This window comes from Zeus faber, assembly GCF_960531495.2.
Source record: "Zeus faber genome assembly, chromosome: 4".
NCBI classification, from domain to species: domain Eukaryota; kingdom Metazoa; phylum Chordata; class Actinopteri; order Zeiformes; family Zeidae; genus Zeus; species Zeus faber.
In genome coordinates, this window is record NC_137191.1 from 36226679 (window position 1) to 36252904 (window position 26226).

Below are 26226 nucleotides of genomic sequence, written 5' to 3' on the forward strand. Positions count from 1 at the left end.
AAAGCATCTTTTTACACCTTTAAACTTTTTTTACATCGTTTTTTTTCTTAAATATAAAGATACTGAAACCGTGGCCCCAAAACCGTGACACATAATGAACCGTGAGCCCATCGTACCTCTATGTTCCTAGTACTACCAGGGTAGACTTTCGTTTAACTTATTTTCTCGATATAGCCAGTGAACCGGATTGGTTTTTTTCTTTGTCCTCCTGAGCACTGGTTGTCACTACTTGTCACTACATTTGAATGCCGAATAACATGCAAATATTACCCACATCTATGATGTCTGTCTCTCTCTCTCTCTCTCGCTCTCGCTCTCGCTCTCTCCCTCTCTCAGGACATATCTGCTCATGAAAGCAACATCCTGGGCTCCTTCTGTGACATGAACGTAAGCATGGCTCCTCCTTTCTGCTGCTTCATGTAACAACCAGCGTCCCATTGGTCCAATGCTGCTGGGGCTCCTTAACATAATCTGATATAATTATATATAAAGAAAAACCCCATAATTTATATTTTTTGTAATTCTGTTGTTATTTTATATTATTTTACATTCCTCAATTGTGAAATTGTGTATGGCCAGGCGCCGCTTCATGTTTATATATATATATATATATATATATATATATATATATAAAAAATTAATATCGACCCCTTCCTCCTCCTGGTCAGGACGTGGAGGTCCCGCTACACCTGCTGCGCCACGTCTGCCTGTTCTGCGGGAAGCACGGCCTGGCGCTGATGAAGGAGTGCTTCGAGTCGGGGACGCCCGAGAGCCTCCCCTTCCCCATCGCCCACGCCTTCATCACCATCGTCTCCAACGTGAGTCACAAACACACTCTGCCCCTCTGCCCCTCTGTCCCTCTGTCCCTCCGCCCCTCCGCCCCTCCGCCCCTCTGTCCCTCTGTCCCTCTGTCCCTCCGCCCCTCCGCCCCTCCGCCCCTCCGCCCCTCCGTCCCTCTGTCCCTCTGTCCCTCTGTCCCTCCGCCCCTCTGTCCCTCTGTCCCTCTGTCCCTCCCTCCCTCTGTCCCTCTGTTCCTCCGTCCCTTTGTACCTCCGTCCCTCCGTCCCTCTGTACCTCCGTCCCTCCGTCCCTCTGTCCCTCTGTACCTCCGTCCCTTTGTACCTCCGTCCCTCTGTCCCTCTGTCCCTCTGTCCCTCCGCCCCTCCGCCCCTCCGCCCCTCTGTCCCTCTGTCCCTCTGTCCCTCCGCCCCTCCGCCCCTCCGCCCCTCCGCCCCTCCGTCCCTCTGTCCCTCTGTCCCTCTGTCCCTCCGCCCCTCTGTCCCTCTGTCCCTCTGTCCCTCCCTCCCTCTGTCCCTCTGTTCCTCCGTCCCTTTGTACCTCCGTCCCTCCGTCCCTCTGTACCTCCGTCCCTCCGTCCCTCTGTCCCTCTGTACCTCCGTCCCTTTGTACCTCCGTCCCTCTGTCCCTCTGTCCCTCTGTACATCCGTCCCTTTGTATCTCCGCCCCTCTGTCCCTCTGTACCTTTGTACCTCCGTCCGTCCCTCCCTCCCTCCCTCCATCCCTTTGTACCTCCGTCCCTCCGTTCCTCCTGCTGCTCATCAGGAATCAGTTTCAAACGCAAACTCAGCAGCAGCAACTTCTCATATTCAGTCGTTCAGCGAAAAGTCATGAAATGAAAGGTGTCGTCATGACATTGTGGCTAAACATTGAGCCGTTCCAGACGTTATTTGGAGACTAAACTTAATTTCCCCAAAATGCAACGACTTATATAATTCATATTATATACATATCATTTTCTATCTACTACTATTTCCTTTTTGTACTTAAGTGCTTTTTATTAATTTTTTTGCTCCGCTGTTCTGTCAGCTTCTGCTGCACATTAATTAATTTGCATACATTTTTGGTTCATAAAAATGACCTAGTCTTAAAACCTAAAATGTATTTCCAGACTCTGCAGGGAGCAAAGCTGTTTTTTAAGTTGCAGAATGATGACAACCAAGTGAGATCCAACAGTCAATGTGTTGAACGGAACAGCATGTTTCCAGACGTCACATGATCCTCTCCTCTCCTCTTCTCGCTCTGCTCTGCTCGCTCTCTCTTCAGATCAGAATCTGGTTGCACATCCCTGCCGTCATGCAGCACATCATACCGTTCCGCACATACGTCATACGGTGAGTTTACACACGCACGCGTGCTTTGCAGGTTCTTTGCCTTTTGCACGGTTTTGCGCACGCTCTGGCAGCCGATGAGATCAGGAAAGGTTTTAAGGTGAATTCAGGGATGTCTACGTTAGGGTCCAAAACGGTTCATTTTCCACCCGTCACCTGGAGATCTGTGTGATCCCCTGACGCTTCACAGGTGATAATATCTCATTTGTTTAATATAATTTTAGAGGTGATAGTAACACTATATTAATATAATGATACGGATGAGAGAATAAAAGTGGACAGCACCTTTATTGCACCTAAATCCAATCACTTTTAATGGTTTAAGTTATCATTTATTTTTTACGGGCAGTATTTGTTTCATTTGATTATTTTCAAAGTAAAAAGGGAAAAGTGTGGAAGGTCGTAGTTGTTTTGGTGTGTGCGCGAGAAGTTTTCCAACAAAGACCTTTACCAAAAAGTGTCTTGGAATTAGGTTAAACTGACTGAGTTTGAGTGTGGGTTGGTGATCGATGGAAGAGGATGGACAGTCGCAGTGTCCCCAGAAGATCTTCCTCAAGCTCATTTCATAAAATCTATTTGGGCTTTTCTAGAGGTAGATACCTCAATTCCAGCGCCAATTTCTATATCGACACTCTGTTAAGATTGTATGCAACCATCTTCCGCTTAAATAAAATACCACCATAGTCACAAATGTTTGTATCTAATTTCTATGTTAGGCTGTTCTGAGAAATATTTGGTCAGAGAAATATTTTTGTAATGCACGTGATGGTAAACTGAGAATTCTGTTCTCATTGTGTATAATATGTCAATATATCGATATAATATCGCTTCGCGAGCCATCTCAACGATATCGGATCAACTTGGGGCCTGATTTATTTGTTTCTTTTGGTGGTGGTGTAAGCGGCTGCCATTTTGTTGTTCACCTTGACACAGACGGGTTCATCTCAGTTTGGATGCTGTCGGCTTGTGCGCTCAGCTTTTTGTTTCACTCGCCGTCTCGTCACTCTCCTCCTTCATGCGAGTGTTGCTAGGAAGAGCTTGGTCACCATGGCAACAGCCCGCCTCTCCTCACATGACCTTGGAAGAGGCAGACGGCTCGCAGACTGAGTGATGTGTCTGTGTGTGACACCGGGGCGGGAGCTCACATTTCAATCAATATCCATCCAACGTGATATTGATGCCGTTCTATGTCCATACATTGACAACCGGACATATTGAGAATCGCTGATAACTACTACTACAAAAATATTTATTTGAATAAATCCAGCCAATTCAGAATTTAAATGACAATATTTAATAATATCCAGGTTTTTTTTATTTTCTTAAATGAACTTTGAGCATTTGTTTATTTTTATTTTTGTCATATATAAAAAATAAACAAAACAATGGAAATGAATACATTTGAAACTCTGGTGACACCTAGCGTAGCAGAGTATTTAATTTAAGAGGAAAATGGGATGTGAACTCCCACACAAAGTATTGTAATTTGTTACTGACTATAGAATTGATTATCTAAGTGTAATTGATCTACCAGTTGCCTGAAACAAAACACAGATCTGATCACTTACAGAATAGCAGTTAGCTTGAGAAGATCACAATGCGTTACACAATCATATCTCCCCATATTGCCATGTCTGTGTGAGCCTTGCCAGGGAACGTTCTCCACAAGTCGAGTGTGGCAGCCTAAAGCGTTGAATTATTACACATTCATTATAAAAAGTTGGAATAAAAATGTTATTACACATGATGTCGTAGGTTATGAAATGTGGCAAGACGTTTTACATTTAGGAAGTTTATTATGAAATATATATATTTTGGCAAGTTCCTACAAAATGTGCTGTTTTAACGTAATGAATTGTGACACGCTTCCTAAGATAAGATAACACTTTGATCATACCCGGAGGGAAATTCTGGGGGAAATGAAATGGCGAGAAAGGTGAAAAGTGGGGAGCTGATGCAACAGGTGGCCACTCGGGAGCGAAGGTCGTTCAATCTGAATGCGGCGAGACTCCAATATTTGACAAGCACCCTCCGTTTCAGAAGGTAAAAACATGCAGAACTGGATGTGATTCCAGGTACCTGTGCAAGCTGTCGGACCAGGAGCTGCGTCAGAGCGCGGCACGCAACATGGCCGACCTCATGTGGAGCACGGTGAAGGAGCCCCTGGACAGCGCGCTGTGCTTCGACAAGGAGAGCCTGGACCTGGCCTTCAAGTACTTCATGTCCCCCACGCTCACCATGAGGCTGGCCGGCCTCAGCCAGATCACCGTGAGACACGCACACACTGCACTCGCACTCATACACCTGGTCCGGAGTCTGGTCTTCAGTCCGCGTGGCGACGGACTCGTCTCGGTCTGGTTCTGTGTCGACCCCGTGATTTAATTTGAAGATCGAGTCGGGTCCGATCCAGTAATTTAGCTTTAAGTGCTTTTCAAATGAGCATCAGACATTTAAAGAAGAGAAACAGAGCAATCTGTAAAACTATTATAAAAGAAGACCTGGTGTTGACTTTGACTCACCGGACTGGGCACCTTGAAGCCCTGCTCTTCCAGCCGCCGGTCCCGGCCGCGACGCTGACCTGAGGGCTCACACTCCGACTCGGACCCGCACACATCGGTTCCTCCGGACCCTGGAAGTACACACAGCGGTCGTTCATGAACGTGTTGAGAGGTAACGTCTCTGTGCTTCTCAGAACCAGCTCCACACCTTCAACGACGTCTGCAACAACGAGTCCCTGGTGTCCGACACAGAAACGTGAGTCGCATGCAGGTTTTAGAGAACTTCCATGAACACTCGTGGTCACAAGTCATGTTTGTTTATGCATGGCTAATATTGATACTATTCGTTACCGGGTTGCGAATGCCGCTGCAGGTCGATAGCGAAGGAGCTCGCTGACTGGCTCATCAACAACAACGTGGTGGAACATATATTCGGACCAAACCTGCACATAGAGGTGGGTTGTGTGACCTGTTCTCCTCCTCCTCCTTGTTCTCGTGTCCCGGCGTGTTCCGTCTTTATTGCCCCTGTTCCGTTCCTGCAGATTATCAAGCAGTGCCAAGTGATCCTGAACTTCCTGGCTGCGGAGGGGAGGCTGAGCACGCAGCACGTCGACTGCATCTGGGCCGCAGCGCAGGTAACCGCCCTTTGCCGCGTTTTACCACGCTTTGCGACGCTTTACTGCAGAGTACGAGGCTGTACTGCACATGGTCTGTTTTGACACGGTCAGGTTCACAACAAGTTAGTAAGTTCCTCCCTGTTGTGCCTCACTGTGGCAGCCTCTGAAACACTTCTGACTAAAATATGAAGCATTTTTGAAACCTCCCAGTCCCTTTATTTATATGAATATGTATTAATTAATATGAATATTTATAATTAATGACCTACATCAGATCACCTACTTTTTGACTTCTAATCTGTCTCCAGACAAGGTTTCAAGCAGGGCTTTTTTGTTGTAACTGCATTATTAAACCTCTCATACTCCTTATGCTTCAAAAGAAATATTAAAAAAATTAAATAACTGTAAAAATGAACAATGAACTTGTTTTAAAATTGATTGACATGCTTCTTCTCCAATGTTATGTTTGTTTTGTGTATTTCTTACATCAAAATAATCTCTTACAGGCTCGACCTGCTTCATATTCCAGAGTACCAACCTGTGTGTCACGACGGGAAACGAAGTTTAAATTCATGTTGAGTGATTTAACTTGAGCGGTTTTGATTTCCTTTTGTTTCCAAAGCTGAAGCACTGTAGTCGTTACATCCACGACCTGTTCCCATCGCTAATCAAGAACCTGGATCCCGTCCCACTGCGCCACGTCCTGAACCTGGTCTCAGGGCTGCACCCCAGTGCCCACACCGAGCAGGTACACACACACACACACACCCACACACTGTCATCACAAACTCTTGTTCTGATTGGTTTAAGGAAACTTTACATTTGAACACGTAAGGATTTTTTCTCACTTTACACGCAATAAAAGTGCCAAGAAGAATCCATATCAGGATGAGAAAAGCAGATCTGCTCTCTACTGAGACACAGTCGTGCAGATTTGTGGACCAACGTCCACAGGTTTGGGGTTTGTTTGCTGTTCACAAAACTTGAATCACAAGTGTGCGATGACATATTTTTTTCACTTTCACTAGAATGTGTGCTAAATGAGCTCAGGACGTCCCTAAACTTTGAAATCAACTGGAAATGACAGTATTCCTAGGAGTTCTCCGTATTGGGAAATACCAAAGAAAGGGTTAAAAATAAATAAATGGACGGTACAAAGACCCCTTATTTTCACGAACAGATTATTTACTACTTTGTTGAAACAAATTTAGATGTACTATGTCCTGCCGCCTCCAGACTCTGTATCTGGCCTCCATGCTCATCAAGGCTCTGTGGAACAACGCCCTGGCAGCCAAGGCCCAGCTCTCCAAGCAGAGCTCCTTCGCCTCTCTGCTCAACACCAACATTCCCCTTGGCAACAAGAAAGGTCGGTCCACACAAAGTCTTATCTGATTTAGTTTGGCTCATAAAAGCTCATTATTATCAGATCGACCCGACGTTTTTTAAATCTCATTTCCCACCAAACGGGTCCGGGGAACGCTCTGCGAGGTTGGGTGTGATTTGCGCTCTGTGCGTCTCCCAGGTTCCCCGGCCGCCAGTCCAGACAGCAGCGACAACAGCGACACGCAGCACAGTGCGGGAAGCGACATGGAGATGGACGAGCAGCTGCTGAGCGGCGGCAAGCGAGGCCAGCAGAGGCTGTCTGACACAGAGGTACGGGCGGCTTTCGAGCTGCGCGCACAAGCTTTTTCTACAGAAATAATGACACAAGTCGGGAGGCGTTCAATCCTAAAGTTTGTAAATAGTGTCGAGCGATGCCTCCCTGCCCCCAGGAGTCGATGCAGGGCAGCTCCGATGAGACGGCCAACAGCGTGGAGGAGGGCAGCAGCGGGCCGGGCAGCAGCAGCGGGCGCAGCGAGGCCTCCAGCAACGATGCGGCGTCGAGCCGCGCCAGCCAATCAGCAGGCAGCCCCGGCAGCGAGATGCACTCGGACATGGCGGACAGCGAGGCCCTGAAGGAGGAAGAGGAGGAGGAGGAGGAGGATGATGAAGAGGAGGAGGAAGACGACGAGGATGACGACGACGAAGAGGAGGAGGAGGAGGAGGAGGAGGGCGGGGCACGGCCGGCCACGGAGGGTGCTCAGCAGAAGGATCCCCGGGAACAGACGGAGGTCAGGAAGAGGAAAGCGGAGGAGGCACTGGGCGAGGGGTGTGGCCAGGGGGCGGGGCCTAGCGGCGCTGGGGGCGGGTCCAAGCCAAAGGTGCTGACCTTCAACGCTGAGGCCGCCGCCATGGTGGGGTCCACGCTGGAGAGCCGCATGCGCATGCTGGACGCCTGCTCCGCCTCCACGTCCGCCCGCCCGGAGGGCCCCGACCGGGCGGAGCCGCAGCCCGAGATGGGCCCCGCCCAGATGGTCCAGGGTCCCCAGGAGCCCTCCTGCCTCCCCAGACCCGGGGACTTCCTGGGGGAGGCTATGAGCACCGAGCTCTTCAACTGCCGGCGCTTCATCGGCCCCCAGCACCACCCACGCCACCCCCACCACCATCACCACCACGAGGGGTAGGGCGCTCTGCTTCCTGTTTGTTTTTGTCAACCAATAACGTATTAACATGGTTACAACATTGATAGTTGATAGTTACAGCATGAGGAAAGTAACATCCACCTACACGATGTAGTAGTAGTAATAATAATAATAATAATAATAATAATGCCCCCTCAGCCACATGGTGGAGGACATGTTGAGCGCGGACGATGTGAGTTGCAGCAGCTCTCAGGTCAGTGCCAAGTCGGAGAAAAACATGGCAGACTTCGACGGCGAGGAGTCGGGCTGCGAGGAGGAGCTGGTGCAGATCAACTCGCACGCGGAGCTCAGCTCGCACCTGCAGCAGCACCTGCCCAACCTGGCCTCCATCTACCACGAGCACCTCGTGCAAGGTGGGCTTTTACCCAGCATGCATTCTGTCCTGTCTCTGCCCTCTGAAAAAAGAACTGATGCATAAAAGCTAGAAGACAGTGCCCCCAGGGTTTTTTTTTTTTATTTTTCTTATTTTTTGTGAATGTGGCGATGGAAAATGCTGTTTAAAAAAAAAAAAAAATGTATGTAAATGATATGACAGTTTTGCACACATCTTTGTAGTAAATATGCTTGATTGGAAAACAAAAATGTCGAAGTCATCTCAAGGGTCCTAATTTGTTTCAGTTTAAAGTTTGTCATTGTAGTGTATTGTTACAGCAGTATATCGTCAATTCCCCTCTGGTTGTCATGACGACGAATCGTTCCGTCAACGCTCGTGTCTGCCCCCCCGCAGGGCCGGCGGTGCACAAGCACCAGTACTCCAGCGGCCACGCCGTCACCGACATCAACCTGGACAACGTCTGCAAGAAGGGAAACACGCTGCTGTGGGACCTGGTGCAGGATGAGGACGCAGTAAGAGTCTCAGCTCAGGAGCCCAGGCAGAGCGATATGAGGGATGTGACACCAGGCGGGGGAGTGGTTGTAGCAGCGGTCATTATGAAGGGATTGGCAGTCATTATTTAGAAATAACTGGCCGCGTATTGGCTCTACTGACCGATCAGAATTTAGTATTTCACAGTTGCATGTAATAAAACATTTATAACATTTAACGCAAACCTCGCTGACAAAAAGCGCAAATCCCACAGCAACCAGAAGATCACGCGTGCGTGTTAACGATTTTGTCGCGGACCCCTTGCAGACCTTTTTGCCGGGGCGCAGACCTCGGTTTGGGACCCCTGTGCTCTGAGCAGCCGGCCGCGTTCCTCCGTCTCACGGTGTTTCCGTTACAGATCCACCTGTCGGAGGGTCTGATCAACGAGGCGGAGAAGCTGCTCTGCTCGCTCGTGTGCTGGTTCACCGACCGGCAGATCCGCATGCGCTTCATCGAGGGTTGCCTTGACAACCTGGCCCACCACAGGTCAGCGCAGCATCCCAATCAATTGATTGTTATTACTTTTTGAACGTTCGTCGTGGAGGAAATGGTCACAGGAACACCGGAAGAGCTTCCCTCCTCCTCTCTTTATCGTGGTTCTCTCTCCTCGCTGTGTCGTTCTGCTCGTCGTCACCAGTGAAAGATGCTTCCAGTAAAACCCGGGAGGACTCCTTCCTTCTCTAACAGTGGTCTGTCTGTCCTCTGCCCCCCCCCCCCCCCCCCCCCCTGCAGGTCTGTGGTTGTCTCTCTACGGCTCTTACCCAAACTTTTCGGCACTTTTCAGCAGTTTGGCTCCAGCTACGACACGCACTGGATCACCATGTAAGAACAGCAACGTCGTCTGTGAACACGATGAGCTAGAGTTGTAATGAGTGCTATGGGTCAGGAGCCCAGGAGGTGGAGCGAGTGTCGTCTATCGACAGGTGGCTGGTTCAATCCCCGGCCCCTGCTCGCACGCTGCAGTGTCCTTGAGCAAGACACTTAACCTCTAATTTAATTGAATAATTGTAGGTCCCTTTGGACGGAAGCGTCTGCTTCCGTCCAATGTATGACGTCAATGTACGAATTGGCTCGTTACCAGTGGTGCGCAGACCTTAAATAAAAATGATTCAAATGTTTTAAAATTTAAATCATAAATACACATCATTCTCAGTGAGCCCTCATGTTCCTCAGGTGGGCGGAGAAGGAGCTGCACATGATGAAGCTGTTCTTCGACAACCTGCTGCACTACATCGAGGAAGTCCGCGAGCACACGCACAAGTTTGCACTGTGAGTCCAGGAAACGCCCCCGGCGACAGGGAGCCCAAATGTTTGGTGTCTGTGTTGGACGGGATGTCCTGTGAAAGATTTTGGTCTTGCATGTCAGATGGTCAACTGAAAAGCTGGCAGCAGCAGAAAATGTGGATATATATATATATGGATATAGATTGGTGTCATGAGCCAGTGACGGCCACGGCGCTGACGTGCTCGCTCTCTGCTTTTCCCGCTCCGCTGCAGATACAGCCACAGCGCCGAGGTCCAGGTCCGACTACAGTTCCTCACCTGCGTCTTCTCCACGCTGGGATCTCCAGACCACTTCAGTAAGAGTCGGCATCGTTCCGTTGGCGACCCCTGAACCCCAAACGCGGTCCTGCAATCACCCAACATGCTTTGATGCGTCCAAAAGCAGCAAACGGTCTTTTTTTTTTTTTTTGCTCCCTTAACAGCTGACATGTTTGATGTGGCTCCTGGCAAAATTGGTCATCGCTTTAAATGTAAATGATATTAATTTGTATTATTGAAAAGGTAGAACACCTTTTTTTATTTTTTTGGAGGATGTGAAAAAGGTGTTGAAACTGGAGCCACTGAAGGGGCTTTCCCTGCCCCCCCCTCCTGCTTCCATGCTCATTGCTAGTGCTGGGTCCCCGGTACAATTCACTTCAGACACCGATTTTTATTCTGTGTCGGCTGAAGATGGCACAGCCGCCACCTGAAGCCGCCATGTTTCTCCCCCCGACTGATGGAGGCGGCTTGTGTTGGGAGCAGTTTGAACGGAAGGAAAGTCTTGGGTTCGCTGACTCCCCTGGAACATTTAGTGGATGGAGGGATAACTGTTGGTGTGTAACCTGAGAGGTTCCGCACGAACAATGTGTGTGTGTGTGTGTGTGTGTGTGTGTGTGTGTGTGTGTGTGTGTGTGTGTGTGTGTGTGTGTGTGTGTGTGTGTGTGTGTGTGTGTGTGAAAGGGAGAAGAGGAGTCCCGGCAGACACTGGGGCTGCCGTGGATGAGAGGTTTCCTTTTGCCGTTTTTTTTTTCAAAAGAGGATGAGGCAAACTGCGATTCATTCATCTCCCAACTAAGCGGAGACGTGGACGCTGAGGGAGAGGAGGCTAACAGAGCGCCCCCTGCTGTCCGCAGGGCTGAGCCTGGAGCAGGTGGACATCCTGTGGCACTGCCTGGTGGAGGATGCAGAGTGCTACGACGACGCGCTGCACTGGTTCCTCAACCAGGTCCGCAGCAAGGACCAGCACGCCATGGGCATGGAGACCTACAAGCACCTGTTCCTGGAGAAGGTGGGGCTCACACACACACACACACACATCCTGCGTGATGGAACCCCCCCCCCCAAGTAAAGTAGCGTGTGTGCGTGTGCGCGTGTGCCAGATGCCCCAGCTGAAGCCAGAGACCATCAGCATGACGGGACTCAACCTGTTCCAGCATCTCTGCAACCTAGCCCGGCTCGCCACCAGTGCCCTAGACACCTCCTCCAGCTGCGAGGTACACACACACACGCACCCCTTATGGAACCAGTGTGTCAAACCTCTGGCCCAGGGCCACATTAAGGGCGCAAGAAGATGTAATGCGGCCCGTTAGATGTTTATAATATATTGTTCAATCTGGCCAGCAAATACATGTTATTTTTCACAACGCTTGATTAAGCCACAACATGAATGTTTTACAATTAAAAATACAACATTGAATCAATACAATTTATAGAATACAACATTTTTTTTCATGATGATTATGATGGTAAATCCACTTTTTAACAGATTGTATTGTAATGGTATTATAATTAACTCACTAGTGCAGGTAAAACACTAGGTAAATCAAAGAAACGTGGCTCAGTTTGTTTTCCTGCCTTGGCCCGTGGTCCCCAGGCCCTAGGTTGAGACCCCCGCTCTAACCTGCCGCTCTGTCTCCCCCCTCAGCTCTGTGGGATGGACCAGCTGTGGGGTATCGCTCTCAGGGCTCAGTCTGCAGACATCAGCAGAGCGGCCATTCAGTACATCAACTCCTACTACATCAACGGTCCGAAAACTGGGTTTTACTTCATGTTTGTAGTTATGAAAACAGAGGAATAGTCAAATATTCAAGCTGTCTCTGTGAAGTGCAGAGCGTGCATATTCGTAGGAAGTCGCGACTGAGATGTAGTGTATATAAAGTGTATGTAGTAAACAGTATATAGTGTATATAGTAAACTGTATGTAGTGTATATAAAGTGTATGTAGTAAATAGTATATAGTGTATATAGTAAACTGTATGTAGTGTATATAAAGTGTATGTAGTAAACAGTATATAGTGTATATAGTAAACTGTATGTAGTGTATATAAAGTGTATGTACTAAACAGTATATAGTGTATATAGTAAACTGTATGTAGTGTATATAAAGTGTATGTAGTAAACAGTATATAGTGTATATAGTAAACTGTATGTAGTGTATATAAAGTGTATGTAGTAAACAGTATATAGTGTATATAGTGTATCTAGTATATAAAGGGTGATGAAATGCTTGGTACTGTGTACAGTGTACAATACAGACTGGTCAGAGAGCTGGTCCCAAGTCCCAACGCTCGTTAAACAGGTAGTTAAGTGAGGAGTACCTGCATGTATAAAACAAATAGAAGCTTAGGAAATGCACATGGATAACATTTCATTGGGGAATAATATATTTTTATATGTGTGAATCGAACACGGCTCTCCCTGCGTCCTGAACGCCGGGTCCCGTTCCCCGAGATGAGAGACGGGGACGGGGCGTTGATAGGGATGGGTGTCGTTAACAGTACTGCTACTCTTACCGACACGGTACTTCAACAGTACTCTTATCGGTTCTTTTTCTATTTTTTTTTTTTTTTTTAAGAGAAAAACAAAAACAAATCAGGAGCAGAATTTACACCTTATTTTCTACGCATTCCGCATAGGGAGGGGGGAGATGTCCCCGCTAAGCACGGTTTCCATACCAATCCATACACACTTGTTGGTTCCACAAGGACATGTCCAACGATCTACAATCAAAAATAAACAAGCGTGCTTGTGCGTGTGCAGCTGGTAAGACGGGTCTGGAGAAGGAACAGGAGTTCATCAGGAAGTGCATGGAGAGCCTGCTGAAGGCGTCGGCCAACCTGGAGCAGGACGCCCACTCCAGCTTGACCAGCATCGAGAGGGGGCTCCTCATGCTCAAAACCCACCTGGAGGCCTTCCGCCGCAGGTACGTTTTGGGGATGGGGCGGGAAGTGAGGCGGGTTGGACGTATCCTTTAACTACCAGGCGTGACACAGAAGTGACCCGTTGTTTGATGTGATTTTTATTCCACTGTTCCCCCGTCAGGTTTGCCTACCACCTCCGCCAGTGGCAGATTGAAGGGACAGGAATCAGTAGTCACCTGAAGGCTCTGAGCGACAAACAGTCGCTGCCGCTGAGGATCGTCTGCCAGCCTGCCGGCCTCCCCGACAAGGTAGCAACCAGGATCTTCTTTATTTTTATTGGCTTTTTCTCTGTCTTCCCCAGGTTCAGGTGGCCAGGGAGATACACCTTGTGCTTATTTGTGTGTGTGTGTGTGTGTGTGTGTGTGTGTGTGTGTGTGTGTGTGTGTTCAGATGACCATTGAGATGTACCCCAGCGATCAGGTGGCAGACCTGCGTGCCGAGGTCACCCACTGGTACGAGAACCTCCAGAAGGAGCAGATGAACCAGCAGGCTCAGCTGCAGGAGTTTGGCCAGAGCAGCCGGCAGTCCGCGGAGTTCCCAGGTCCCTGCTCCGCCCATGACTCCACCTCAGATCTACACCCACAACTACAGACCTTAGATCTACACCCATTACTACAGACATTAGATCTACACCCACAACTCCAGAAAAGTAATCATACTCCATACAGTTGTCATAATAACATCCCTACATGCTACACTGCACATGCTTTATTTAATATTTTTCATGTATTTGAATTAAATTTGATAAGATCTCATCTCTGGAACCAATCTGAGCAGATTTTTATTGTTAGCGTCTCTGCTCTGGTTTGGGAGATGACAGTGAAACTAGGATCCAAACAGTCATGACTGGACATTGTCTGACGGTGCTTATGTCTTGTGGGACCTCCCTCCCACGTTGAGGAGCTCTGTTCTAAGGTGGTGCTTCCTAAAGCTGTCCCTGTTCTAAGGTGGTGCTTCCTAAAGCTGTCCCTATTCTAAGGCGGTGCTTCTGAAAGCTGTCCCTGTTCTAAGGTGGTGCATCCTAAAGCTGTGCGGTTCCCCTGCAGGGGGCCTGATGGGTCCGGTCCGCATGATCTCGTCGGGCCACGAGCTGACGACCGACTACGACGAGAAAACCCTGCATGAGCTGGGCTTCAAGGACATGCAGGTGAGAAGGAGCGAAGTGCTGCGTCCTCTATTCAAGGAGACGTGTTACCATGTCTACCCATGGCCTTGCTACAGCCACACCATCAAACATCACAACATGCCTTGACAAACACCTTGATGTCCGTGCTGTGACCATGTTTTGAGGACGACTGTCGCTGCTCTCTCTGCTTTCACACACAATAAATATTATGGAACCAATCCATAAGTGGATATTATGATGTGATTGATAAGAGCAGTAGAAGAGTCTTTGAAGTTCAGAAAACTGCATTAATTTACTGTCATAGGTTACTTGACTGGAATAGATTACTTTACTGTCACATCATGTCTCATCACCATGTTATCATCATGTTACCAGAACCATGATCCCAGATGACATCCAGTGTGATATCATGACACATCTCATCTTGCATATGGCTCATCCTACACCTGCCAAACATGACTGCCATTGGACCCTCTTGTGTGTTGTTGTAATAAGGGACAATCAAACTTTTTCCTTCGAGGTTGTTTTCATTTCATCCGCCATTTCCGGTGTGTTTGTCATGCGTCCCCCCCAGATGGTGTTTGTGTCGCTGGGCGCCCCGCGGCGGGAGAGGAAGGGCGAGGGCGTGCAGCTGCCGGCGTCCTGCCTGCCGCCCCCCAGGAAGGAGCACATCCCCATGCTGCTTCTGCTGCAGGAGCCCCACCTCACCACGCTCTTTGACCTCCTGGAGATGCTGGCCTGCTTCAAGCCCCCCAGCCCCGGCACCGAGCAGGGCCCGGAGAGCGCCGAGGTGAGGAAAGGAGATGACACCTTATCGACCCCCAGGGGGAATCGGGGAATGTTACTTGGGGTGTATAAGTCGATTTTTGGGGAAAAAAAATATTTTATTGTTTCTATATGAAATGTTTTGTTTTTAGGTATTAATTTTTCTCTCTGCTGCAATACCTTATTGACAAATAATGTATTTTAGAACCAACATTATTTAATATTCTATTTGGTCTTTAATTTGCATGATCTTGCCTATTTAATGCTTTTAAGTGTATTGAATTATATTGAATTTCATTTGAAACACTTTCAAACAGCCTTTCCTTTTCACATGTGATTATTTATTTCGGGGTGTTTTCATTTTTATTACAATTTTTAGCATTTTTGATGTTCTCGTTTTTCAACATATTAAAATTGTTTTAAGGCAATACATTATTGCAGTAAATGATCATAATAATTTCCTTGCACTCCGGCTAAAGCTTCCGTTAAATGTTTTCTTTGAATAGAGCCGTGGTTCTCAACTTTTTTCGTCGTGACGAGCACCCCCTTCAATGGAGCGCTGTGGAAGGAAACCCTGCGTAACGGGGACGCTTTCTCTGTGACTCCCTCCCCGATCAGCCCCCCTCCATGCGTTATGGGCAGAAAATAACCTTAAAGCGTCCACGAGCCCTGCCCCCCACACTGTTTTTACTTGTTTTATTTGGAGGAACGTGGCACGGCGTTATGATTCCCCTTTTTTATAACTCCTCATTGAGATGCTATCGCTGTGTATTTCGTATGCTATTTGTTTTATCCTCTTATTGTAATAAACACTGACTGACAGTGAAAAAAACAAAACAAAAAAGGACTAGTACGCTTGAACAATCTCAGGCGACTGACGATTCGGCTCGTCCACTTTCATGGGGCAGCCCCACATGAATGATGCACTGTATGTGCGTCCTATGTATTTTTTTTAAACATTATATATCACAAATACTTTTAACACATTTTTCAATTTCATTTTTGGAGTACCCCTTGTCGTCCCCCCATTTGAACTTGTCATTTGTGTGATTTTATTTAAACAAGCAAACATTGATTATGAATAAATGGATCACAGGGTGAATAAGTCAATGCTTGAAAATGACGAGCACAGGGTCGTCCAAACACAACCTCAGTGTGACCCCGCCCTAACAGTTCTGTCTCCGTCAATCAGCGCTGTCTCACCCCGCACTGACTGTCTGTCTCTCTTCCTCCAGAGCGCCGGGTGCGAGGAGTTGCACCTCCACGCTGAGAACCTCTCCAGGAGGGTCTGGGAGCTGCTGATGCTGCTGCCCACCTGCCCCAATATGTTGCTGGCCTTCCAGAACATCTCTGACGACACGGTGCGTCCCTCCGAGCCCAGGAAGGAGAAAGGAGAAGGGATGGAAGTTAGGAGACGCTCTGGAGCGCGTCAAACACTTAAAAAGCTCTTTATTCAAAATCCCATTTTCCTAACAGTCTGTGTTTTTGATGTAGATTATATTGATATTATTGTTGGTAATGTTGATATTCAATATCATCAAATGAAACTGCAAAAACATGTCAAATTGGAAATAAGGTTTACAGGAAAGCAAAGTTAAATGGACAAAATACAAATTTAAGAAATATTTGCAAAAATTTGAAAATGTAAGCAGGAGGGGTGTGTGTGTGCGTGTGCGTGCGCAGACCGCCGAGGCGCTGTGCTGGAAGGACCTCCTGAGGATCAAGAGTCCTCACAAGCTGCTCTACGCCTTGGAGATCATCGAGGCACTGGGGAAACCCAACCGACGCATCCACAGAGAGTCCACGGTGAGAGACCGGCAGAAGAAGAAGAACCTGAACGCTGAATGAGCCAAGTGTCATTCTAACAGCCTGTGTGTGTGTACACAGGGAAGCTACAGCGACCTGTACCCGGACTCTGACGACTCCAGCGAGGACCTGATTGAGAACAGCAAGAACACGTGGAGCTGCAAGGTGCACCTGACCATCAATCAGTGAACTTGGATAGAAACTCAGAATTCTGACTCATATCACTCACAACTGCTAAATAAACACGTGCTTGAAATGTGAGCTGTGCAGCATTTGGGATTTGGCACCCCCACACTCTCTGAGTGTGGTTGTCGTAAACTCGTTCCTACGTCTGAAAGAATTTAGCGGCTACGTTATGATGAGCGTTATTACCGGCAAGTTTAAAATTGATCGTGTGTGTGTGTGTGTGTGTGTGTGTGTGTGTGTGCGTGTGCGTGTGTGTGTGTGTGCTTGTGTGTGTGTGTGTGCTTGTGTGTGTGTGTGTGTGCTCTCGTTGCTGCTCTGAGGATTCCAACACGACGCGATCTGATTGGCTGAGAGCCGCTCCCACAATGCGGCTGTGTTGTAGCAGCCAGTTAGTTCCAAAAACCTGCTCGATCTGCTTTCCTGTGGGCAGGCTGCGTCTCCTCCGTCTTTACAGCTTGTTGTTTTGTTGTTTTTCATCCCTCCCTCCAGTTTGTGGCGTCCGGCGGCCTCCAGCTGCTCCTGGAGATCTTTAACTCGGCCATTTTGGAACCCAAGGACCAGGAGTCCTGGACAGTGGTAAAGGATTTTTTTATAGTCACGTACCGTATGTTTGGAAAACAAATGATCCTGCAGCATTGGTTTACTGTTGTCAAAGCTGTTGAAACAAGTGAGAATACTTAAATATGGATTGTAATTAAAGAGGAGCGTTGTCACTCAATTATAAAATGATAAATTCTTGAGAACCCAAAACTGATGCATGGTTGGCAGCTTGGCAACCACTTCTTCAAGTTGTTCTTTTTTATTGTTATTGTCGGGCCCTAAACTTTCGATGGTGACATCACCCGCTTTTTCTTACCCACTCGATTCCCTTCCGTGTCTCTGTTGTCACGGTATTGTCTCCCCCTAGTGGCTGCTGGACTGCCTCGCCTGCCTCCTGAAGCTCATCTGCCAGTTTGCGGTGGACCCGGCGGACCTGGACCTGGCCTACCACGACGTCTTCTCCTGGTCCTGCCTGAGCGACAGCCAGCGCAAGCGGGCGTGGCCCGGCAAGTCCCGCAAGGCCGCCGAGCACGGCAAGGGCCTGCACATCCCCCGCCTCACAGAGGTAAAGCCCGTCCTGGCGGCCGCTCGCCGACACGGCGGCGCCCGACAGGGGCCCCCGGCGCTGGGCGCACCTCAGAGCGGTTGTAAAGGCCTGCGGCGGATGACGCGCTGATCTGGGCTTGTGTGGGTGCTTGTGTCCGCAGGTCTTCCTGGGCCTCGTCCAGGGAACCAACCTGATCCAGCGCCTGATCAACGTGGCCTACACCTACGACAACCTCGCTCACCGGTGACTCTCCCAAACAAAAGCAGACGGTCCTCTTGTACTGTTCAGACCGACGGGATATAACAATAATAATTATGATTATAATTATTATGATTGTTATTGTTATTATTATTATTATTATTATTAATATTAAAAAGAAGGAATCACTCTCTGTGATCTCACCTTGATGTATTGATGAAGGACTTTTAAAATGAAAGCTCTGAAGAGGAGTCACAGCCTGCCTCAGAGTGGGGAAGGTTTTTTCTCCTGACTCCAGCTCAGTGATTAAGGGCAAAAACGAAATAAGGTGTCACGGGCGGGATGGAGGGAGCCCTTTTTAAAATGCATGATCAAAATGAGCAGAAACCTCACAGAAGAGCGTGAGGAAGTTAAAATCAGTGCGGCGGTGTCATCGGTCTTGAGAGGGTAACTCCGGGAATAGATGACGTCAATGTTGTTGCTTATACTGCAGCCCTTGACCTCCTTCCTTCCTTTGCTCCTCCTTTTCTGCCCTTCTTCCTTGCTCCCTCCGTCCTTCGTCTTTCCATCCATCCTTGCACCGTTCTGTCCTTACTCCCTTCTTCTTCCTTCCATCTTTCCTTACCGGCTCCATTCTTTCCCTCCTTTTTGTTGTTCCATCGTCCCTTCCTTCCGCCCCTCGTTCCTTCCCTTCATTGCTTCCCTCCTTCCTTTCTTCCTTCCTTCCTGCCTTTGCTTCTTCCCTTCTCCCCTGCTCCCTTCTTCCCTCCTTCATTACCTTGTTTCTTCCTTTCCCTCCTTCCTTCCTTCCTTCCTTCCTGTCTTTGCTCCTCCCCTTATTCCTTCTTCTTTGTGATATTAGTTCTGGATTCCACATCATTAATTAGTAATGCTTACACAAACAAATACTGATGATTATGTAAATTAAATAAAGAGAAACCCACCCTGTGCAAAGGCCCAACCCGTGAACAGTGTTTTGGCAAAGTTTGTAGGCGATCACGAACACACACATGAACGAGCCGTCGCCCAATTATAGTGTGGGATGGGATGATGATGATTATTATTATTATTATTATTATTATTTTTGCGGCTGGTATGAACGTTGATGTTTTTTCTGTCCCACAGAATCCTTAAAGCCCAGTCGGACCACCGCTCCCGTCACGAAGGTACGTGATCACTTATCATGACAGACCTGCGGTTGTACAGTATATACCCAGAAGTTTAGATGATGGTTGTATTTGTATATATGTGTCCACGTTCTGCCGCGTCCTGACCGCGGTGCCGTGTGCCCGGCAGTGACCCACTACTCCATGTGGCTGCTGGTGAGCTGGGCTCACTGCTGCTCCATGGTAAAGTCCAGCCTGGCGGACAGCGAGCACCTCCACGACTGGCTCAAGAAGCTGACGCTGCTCGTCCCAGAGGTGAGTGCCCAGCTGCAGCCGCGGCGCTCTTCTTATGATGACCTCGCTTTGTGTCATCAGGCGTACCTGATGATGAGGCTGCACCATGTGTTTTATTGTCGTTGCAGCATGAATTTGTGGGATAAACTCAGCACTTTTTAAAAAATTATTATTAAATCAATTCGTTCTTGCGCTGGAATCATAGAGCAGCGAATATGTCTATAGTTTAAACACAACACGTAAAAGCGCAAATGGATGAACTGTCCGAGGGTGAAAATGTCCGGAGAAGGTTTGCTGCCGAAAAGGGGAAGTACATCCGATACCGCTACGCTGACTTATATTCTCATGTTGGGTTAGGGTTTTAGGGTTGGGTATCGTTGGGCTTTTTTCCCAATACCGGTGCTAAACAGATGCTTCTAAAATGGTAGCGGTGCCTAAAAGATGGCTGAACTGGGGAAAAAAAAAGCACAAAACAACATTCCACGACATTAAAGTGTAGCTCTTTTTTTTTATCGCTCAGGCAAATTTTAACAATATGTTTAACTAAACAGTCGAAAGTAACTTAAATATATAAATACAGATAAATACAAAACACTGAACACTTCTACAAAACAACTTCACATGATGTCACCTGGTAACCAGTAGCGATGCCGTGTCTGCCGTGCCCCGGTGTGGAATAATTTCATTGCGCTTCAGAGTAAAACACGGCACTCAGCTGTCTGGTCTGTCTTCTTTCGGCGTTGGTAAATGAAACTTTGACTAAGTCCTGTGTGAAGTACGACAGACACATCTTTCTTATCAACAGAAGCTTTTTAGAGAAAATATACCGTCCGGTTGGTTTAATCCTGTCGGATTCAACAGGCCGCGCCACATCAGTGGCAGCCATCTTGGTAAGGTGTGAGAACGGCTCTCCTCTGCGATGTCGTGGGATCAGACCCTGCCCCATATCAAATAAATGGTTGTGATTGGTCCGACCCTGGCGAGGCCGGAGGGGGTGGACCTGTTTGAATGGGAGGTTGGCTAGAGGTATTCTGTAGAACAGATGAAATATGAGCTACAGATTGGTCTTGTTCCCAGGATATTTAACCGTAACACCGGCAGGAAAACTGCATTTCACTACGATTTGATTACATTTAGGAATTAATCCGCAGTTCACGTGCGAGCCGAAGCGTGGGGGTGATACCTACGAATCAACTCTGTTCCATTAAACCGCTACTGTAGAGCAAATATTTCAATGGGCAGCTCGGGCATTTAAGTGGCACCGAAATCTGCGTTTCTATTCGGTCCGGTAAATACCCATCATATAGAAACTGGTACCATATTGGCACCAGGTTTCGGGACCCAACCCTAATTATCATTGATCTACTTCCTGTGTGCAGCCAGCAGTGCGGCACGAGGCGTGCAACGGCCTCTACAAGCTGTCGCTGTCGGGCTTGGAGGGTGGAGAGTCCATCAACCGCTCCTTCTTGCTGCTGGCTGCCTCCACGCTGCTCAAGTTCCTGCCGGACGCCCAGGCTCTCAAGCCCCTGAGGGTGGGTGACTCTCTCTCGCACTCTCGCTTTCCTTCTTCCCTTTTTGAATGAGTCGCTTGAGCTCCAACCGTGCCTGATGAACTCATTAATGCTGGTCTGGCGGAACGCCGGTTTCTCCGTCAGGTGGAGGACTTCGAGGAGGAGTCGGTGCTGCGGACTGGCTGCAAGGAATACTTCTGGCTGCTCTGCAAACTCATCGACAACATCCACGTGAAGGACGCCAGCCAGGTAGCTACCAGGACCAGGACCAGAACCAGCACTAGAACTAGAGCCTCTCTTACTCTGTGACTCTCCCTGCAGACTACCCTGCTGGACCTGGACGCTCTGGCCCGGCACCTGGCCGACTGCATCCGCAGGTGAGGCCGTGCCCCTTTCCACACCTTCATTCACCCCAGAGCGTATGATGAAAATGTTTAAAAAAACAAACAAACAAAAAAAACAAAACGATACGTATCGCCCCCTCCAGCCGGGAGATCCTGGACCAGCAGGACGGCGCCATCGAGGACGACGGCCTCACGGGGCTCCTGCGTCTGGCCACCAGCGTCCTGAAGCACAAGCCGCCCTTCAAGTTCTCGCGCGAGGGCCAGGAGTTCCTGCGCGATGTGCACAACCTGCTGTTCCTGCTGCCCAGCCTGGCCGACCGGGCTCAGCCCAAGTGCAAGTCGCACGCGGCCCGCGCCGCCGCCTACGACTTGCTGGTGGAGACGGTGAAGGGGTCCGTGGAGAACTACCGCCTGCTGCACAACTGGGTGATGTCCCAGCACATGCAGGGTGAGGTGGACGGAAAAGACAGGGAGGGAGGGAGGGATGAAGGGATGTATGGATGGTGGAAAACTGACGGGTGTTCCAGCAGATGTCGTCGGCAGCATGTCACCTCCTGTCATTTCCTCCAATTTAGTTTTGTTCTGTTGCTCAGCTGGCTCGTTGCTCTTGTTCCCCTCGTCCGGTGCGGAGGGCCCCTAAACGTACGGGAGCACTTTTTAGAGAGGTCACTGGACGCTTGCACTTTGTTTTTGATTCAGTTGGTCTGAACTGCACTCGGACCCTAAGTTTGAGAGTCACCGCAGCTTTGATGAAACGGTCGCTTGCCTCGATTCCATGCAGGAACCTCCTCCTTCGCAACATGTATGTTTTTGTTTCTAACCGTCCCTCCCTCCTCAGCCTCCCACGCTCCCTACAAGTGGGACTACTGGCCCCACGACGATGTCCGTGCGGAGTGCCGCTTCGTGGGCCTGACCAACCTGGGAGCCACCTGCTACCTGGCCTCCACCATCCAGCAGCTTTACATGATCCCCGAGGCCCGGCAGGCCGTCTTCACCGCTAAGGTCTGTCCCTCCGAGTCCACGCCCCTGTAAAGAACAACCTGCTTCCAGAAGAGTGACATGACATGACCAACACAAACTGGCTCCTGTTTCTGCACCAACTTCTGTCCTGCTCTAATACTGTAGTGACCTTTCTGTGGAAATTCCTGGAAGCCTTAAAGCAATATTGTGTGTGTGTGTGTGTGTGTGTGTGTGTGTGTGTGTGTGTGTGTGTGTGTGTGTGTGTGTGTGTGTGTGTGTGTGTGTGTGTGTGTGTGTGTGTGTGTGTGTGTGTGTGTGTGTGTGTTCCAGTATGCTGAGGAGATCAAGCACAAGACCACGCTGCTGGAGCTGCAGAAGATGTTCACGTATCTGATGGTGGGTTTGACAAGGTTTCCTCTCCCTCGTCCCCACACGGTCACTGAGCGCTGGTTGTACGAAGAACATAGCTGAGGCCATTGGACGCTGGCTTTCCTCTTGACCCTGTTTTTTTTTTTTTTTGTGCTGGCGCGCAGGAGAGCGAGCGCAAGGCGTACAACCCCCGTCCGTTCTGTAAGACCTACACCATGGACAAGCAGCCGCTCAACACCGGGGAGCAGAAGGACATGACAGAGTTCTTCACAGACCTCATCACCAAGATCGAGGAGATGTCCCATGACCTGGTACACACACGCACACACACACACACTCCGACAGTACAGTTTCTGATTCCCCCCCTCCTAAACTGCAAGCCTTGTGTCTTCTCTCAGAAAAACACGGTGAAGACACTGTTTGGAGGAGTCATCACCAACAACGTGGTGTCTCTGGTAGGAAGCTGCTCTCCTCATTGTCCAGCAGCAACATCTTTACATTACATTACATTACATTTAGCGGACGCTTTTATCCAAAGCGACTTAACATTGAAGCAACAGCGACTTTTACATTGAAGTGCTCTTCAACCTTAAACTCAAGAAGAGTTGTGTTGCATGAATATTGTGCACTAGAGTCTCCGTGGCGTAACAATGGTAAAACGATTGAATTTGTCATAAAATACTTCAATAAATACATCCCAAGAATTTTCTGTAGGATGGCGATTGTCACAGATTTGACATATTTTGTTCTGCTTTAACTTGGCCTCTTCTAAAATGTAAAATGACGAAATAAAAGGATAAATTCACAATTTTTCACCCCAGTCCATATGAAAATGTTAGTTCCACCATTTATCACAACCATGTCATGAACACATACTTCAATGCAGCATGCCACTGGACTGCACAGTTCTAAACCATAGAAACCAACATTTTAAGAAGGCCTGGTTTGAAAACTAGAGCGCCGATCCTTTGACGCCGCCCAGCCTCGGCTCGTCCTGTCGGAATTCCAGCACCTCTTGTCTCTTCCAGGACTGCGACCACGTCAGCCAGACGGCCGAGGAGTTCTACACTGTCCGCTGCCAGGTCGCCGACATGAAAAACATCTACGTGAGTGCCGCCACGCTGCAAATGAACCACAGACAGCAACAACAACAAACTGTGCATCACTGTCCCCGGGGGGCCGGGGTGACGGCCCCAACGGAGAGGGCGGGCGGGTCTTGACGTGTCTCCTCCCCTTCTCCCTGCGTCCAGGAGTCTCTGGACGAGGTGACCATCAAGGACACCCTGGAGGGCGACAACATGTACACCTGCTCCCAGTGCGGCAAGAAGGTCCGCGCCGAGAAGAGGTGGGACCCCGCTCCGATCGGAAATAAACCTCACCAATAAGGACTGAGAACACAATGTGGGGGGGGGGTGGGACTTGCCAATACAGTGTGAGATTTGAAAGATAGAAATGAGGAGGGAATAAAAAATGACACCAAAGAAAACAGAGTACAATGGATAGTTTTGTCGTATAGAAGTGGTATCGAATGTTTGTATCCACTTTCTGGGTGGTGTCATGTATGAGGTGCATGAGGTATGAGAAGCGAAATTAAATCAATTTGTCAAAGAACCGAGTTGTAAACAATTGGATATTTTTATCGTATTTAATCGGGAATATTTTAGATCCGTGAATGGATCCAGAAGAGAGACAAGAAGGACTTTGTCAGATCCTGGAAACAACGTCACCATGCTTTCCAGGTTCAAGCGTGACGCTGGCGGGAAAATGACATTACCCCGTTGAAAGGTGTCTCTGCCCCCCGCAGGGCGTGCTTCAAGCGGCTGCCCAGCATCCTGAGCTTCAACACCATGCGCTACACCTTCAACATGGTGACCATGATGAAGGAGAAGGTCAACACACACTTCTCCTTCCCGCTGCGCCTGGACATGACGCCCTACACCGAGGACTTCCTGATGGGGAAGGGCGAGCGCAAGGAGGGTACGCCGCTCCGACACGCCCCCTTTTCTGACCGCCCCCGCCTCTGTAGACCTTCCGTTTGGTGACGCCCTTTTTTCTGGCTGTTCTCCAGGTTTCCGGGAGGAGGGCGGGTCCAAGGTGACGGAGAGCTACGAGTACGACCTGATCGGCGTCACGGTGCACACGGGCACGGCTGACGGTGGCCATTACTACAGCTTCATCAGGGACATCGTCAACCCCCACGCCTACAAGAACAACAAGTGGTGAGGCTCCCAGAGCAGGACACGGACCAGCTCCCACACCCCTGTGCTGGGATGCCCTGCTGCCGGTCCCCTGTTCTGGCCTGCTATTGCAGGGTCATTTGAGCCGGGAATGAAACCCAGGTGTAACCTTTCCCACTAGTGACAAAGAAAGGGAAAGGGATATACGAGATTCATCAATTATTGTTTGAGTAACTTTTAAAAGTATAATTTGATGTTTTAGAGCAGCTCTATAAAGAACCTCATCGTACAATGTGTTTGATGTTCTAGTAGAACTGTCTCTGTTCCCTTGCAGGTATCTATTTAACGATGCCGAGGTGAAGCCGTTCGACTCCAACCAGCTGGCCTCCGAGTGCTTCGGTGGAGAGATGACGGTGAGCTACACCTGCACTACGGTGGCACAAGGGTGACACTACACCTGCATTACGGTGACACTACACCTGCACTACGGTGACACTACACCTGCACTACAGTGACACTACACCTACACTACAGTGACACTACACCTACACTACAGTGACACTACACCTGCACTACGGTGACACTACACCTGCACTACAGTGACACTACACCTGCACTACGGTGACACTACACCTGCACTACGATGACACTACACCTGCACTACGGTGACACTACACCTGCACTACGGTGACACTACACCTGCACTACAGTAAGACTACACCTGCACTATACCTTCACTACAGTAACACTATACCTGCACGACAGTAACGCTACACCTGCACCAGAATGGTGTTACACCTGCACTACAGTGACACTACACCTACACTACGGTGACACTACACCTGCACTACAGTGACACTACACCTGCACTACAGTAAGACTACACCTGCACTATACCTGCACTACAGTAACACTATACCTGCACGACAGTAACACTACACCTGTACTAGAGTGATGTTACACCTGCACTACGGTGACACTACACCTGCACTACAGTGACACTACACCTGCACTACAGTAAGACTACACCTGCACGACAGTAAGACTACACCTGCACGACAGTAACACTATACCTGCACTGCTACTGGGGCAGTAGCTCAGGGGGAGAGGTTGCCTGTTCGATGCCCGGCTCCTCCTGCTAGCATGCTGAAGGACACTGTCTTGCTTGTGTCCTTGAGCAGGGCACTTAAGCCCTCATGGCTC

The 26226-nt window shown here is 48.9% G+C and overlaps 1 protein-coding gene across 1 annotated transcript in view; it reads left to right on the top strand.

The window, feature by feature from the left end:
* Positions 1 to 26226, top strand: part of usp34 (ubiquitin specific peptidase 34) — a 53190-nt gene that overhangs the window by 12865 nt on the left and 14099 nt on the right. Inside the window, exons 4-49 of the mRNA XM_079999147.1 lie at positions 337 to 387; positions 669 to 818; positions 2065 to 2132; positions 4205 to 4397; positions 4822 to 4883; positions 5001 to 5082; positions 5170 to 5262; positions 5867 to 5992; positions 6481 to 6610; positions 6767 to 6897; positions 7017 to 7744; positions 7905 to 8119; positions 8494 to 8612; positions 8990 to 9117; positions 9364 to 9453; positions 9805 to 9900; positions 10129 to 10211; positions 11028 to 11182; positions 11274 to 11387; positions 11819 to 11918; positions 12934 to 13096; positions 13216 to 13342; positions 13485 to 13635; positions 14141 to 14241; positions 14795 to 15010; positions 16221 to 16346; positions 16669 to 16791; positions 16873 to 16956; positions 17467 to 17553; positions 17885 to 18082; positions 18225 to 18307; positions 19388 to 19428; positions 19559 to 19683; positions 21042 to 21194; positions 21318 to 21422; positions 21495 to 21550; positions 21661 to 21965; positions 22356 to 22519; positions 22808 to 22873; positions 23011 to 23157; positions 23245 to 23301; positions 23875 to 23952; positions 24097 to 24191; positions 24651 to 24823; positions 24915 to 25065; positions 25358 to 25436. Coding sequence (XP_079855273.1) covers positions 337 to 387; positions 669 to 818; positions 2065 to 2132; positions 4205 to 4397; positions 4822 to 4883; positions 5001 to 5082; positions 5170 to 5262; positions 5867 to 5992; positions 6481 to 6610; positions 6767 to 6897; positions 7017 to 7744; positions 7905 to 8119; positions 8494 to 8612; positions 8990 to 9117; positions 9364 to 9453; positions 9805 to 9900; positions 10129 to 10211; positions 11028 to 11182; positions 11274 to 11387; positions 11819 to 11918; positions 12934 to 13096; positions 13216 to 13342; positions 13485 to 13635; positions 14141 to 14241; positions 14795 to 15010; positions 16221 to 16346; positions 16669 to 16791; positions 16873 to 16956; positions 17467 to 17553; positions 17885 to 18082; positions 18225 to 18307; positions 19388 to 19428; positions 19559 to 19683; positions 21042 to 21194; positions 21318 to 21422; positions 21495 to 21550; positions 21661 to 21965; positions 22356 to 22519; positions 22808 to 22873; positions 23011 to 23157; positions 23245 to 23301; positions 23875 to 23952; positions 24097 to 24191; positions 24651 to 24823; positions 24915 to 25065; positions 25358 to 25436 — 6168 coding nt within the window. The remainder of the gene's footprint in view (positions 1 to 336; positions 388 to 668; positions 819 to 2064; positions 2133 to 4204; positions 4398 to 4821; positions 4884 to 5000; positions 5083 to 5169; positions 5263 to 5866; positions 5993 to 6480; positions 6611 to 6766; positions 6898 to 7016; positions 7745 to 7904; positions 8120 to 8493; positions 8613 to 8989; positions 9118 to 9363; positions 9454 to 9804; positions 9901 to 10128; positions 10212 to 11027; positions 11183 to 11273; positions 11388 to 11818; positions 11919 to 12933; positions 13097 to 13215; positions 13343 to 13484; positions 13636 to 14140; positions 14242 to 14794; positions 15011 to 16220; positions 16347 to 16668; positions 16792 to 16872; positions 16957 to 17466; positions 17554 to 17884; positions 18083 to 18224; positions 18308 to 19387; positions 19429 to 19558; positions 19684 to 21041; positions 21195 to 21317; positions 21423 to 21494; positions 21551 to 21660; positions 21966 to 22355; positions 22520 to 22807; positions 22874 to 23010; positions 23158 to 23244; positions 23302 to 23874; positions 23953 to 24096; positions 24192 to 24650; positions 24824 to 24914; positions 25066 to 25357; positions 25437 to 26226) is intronic.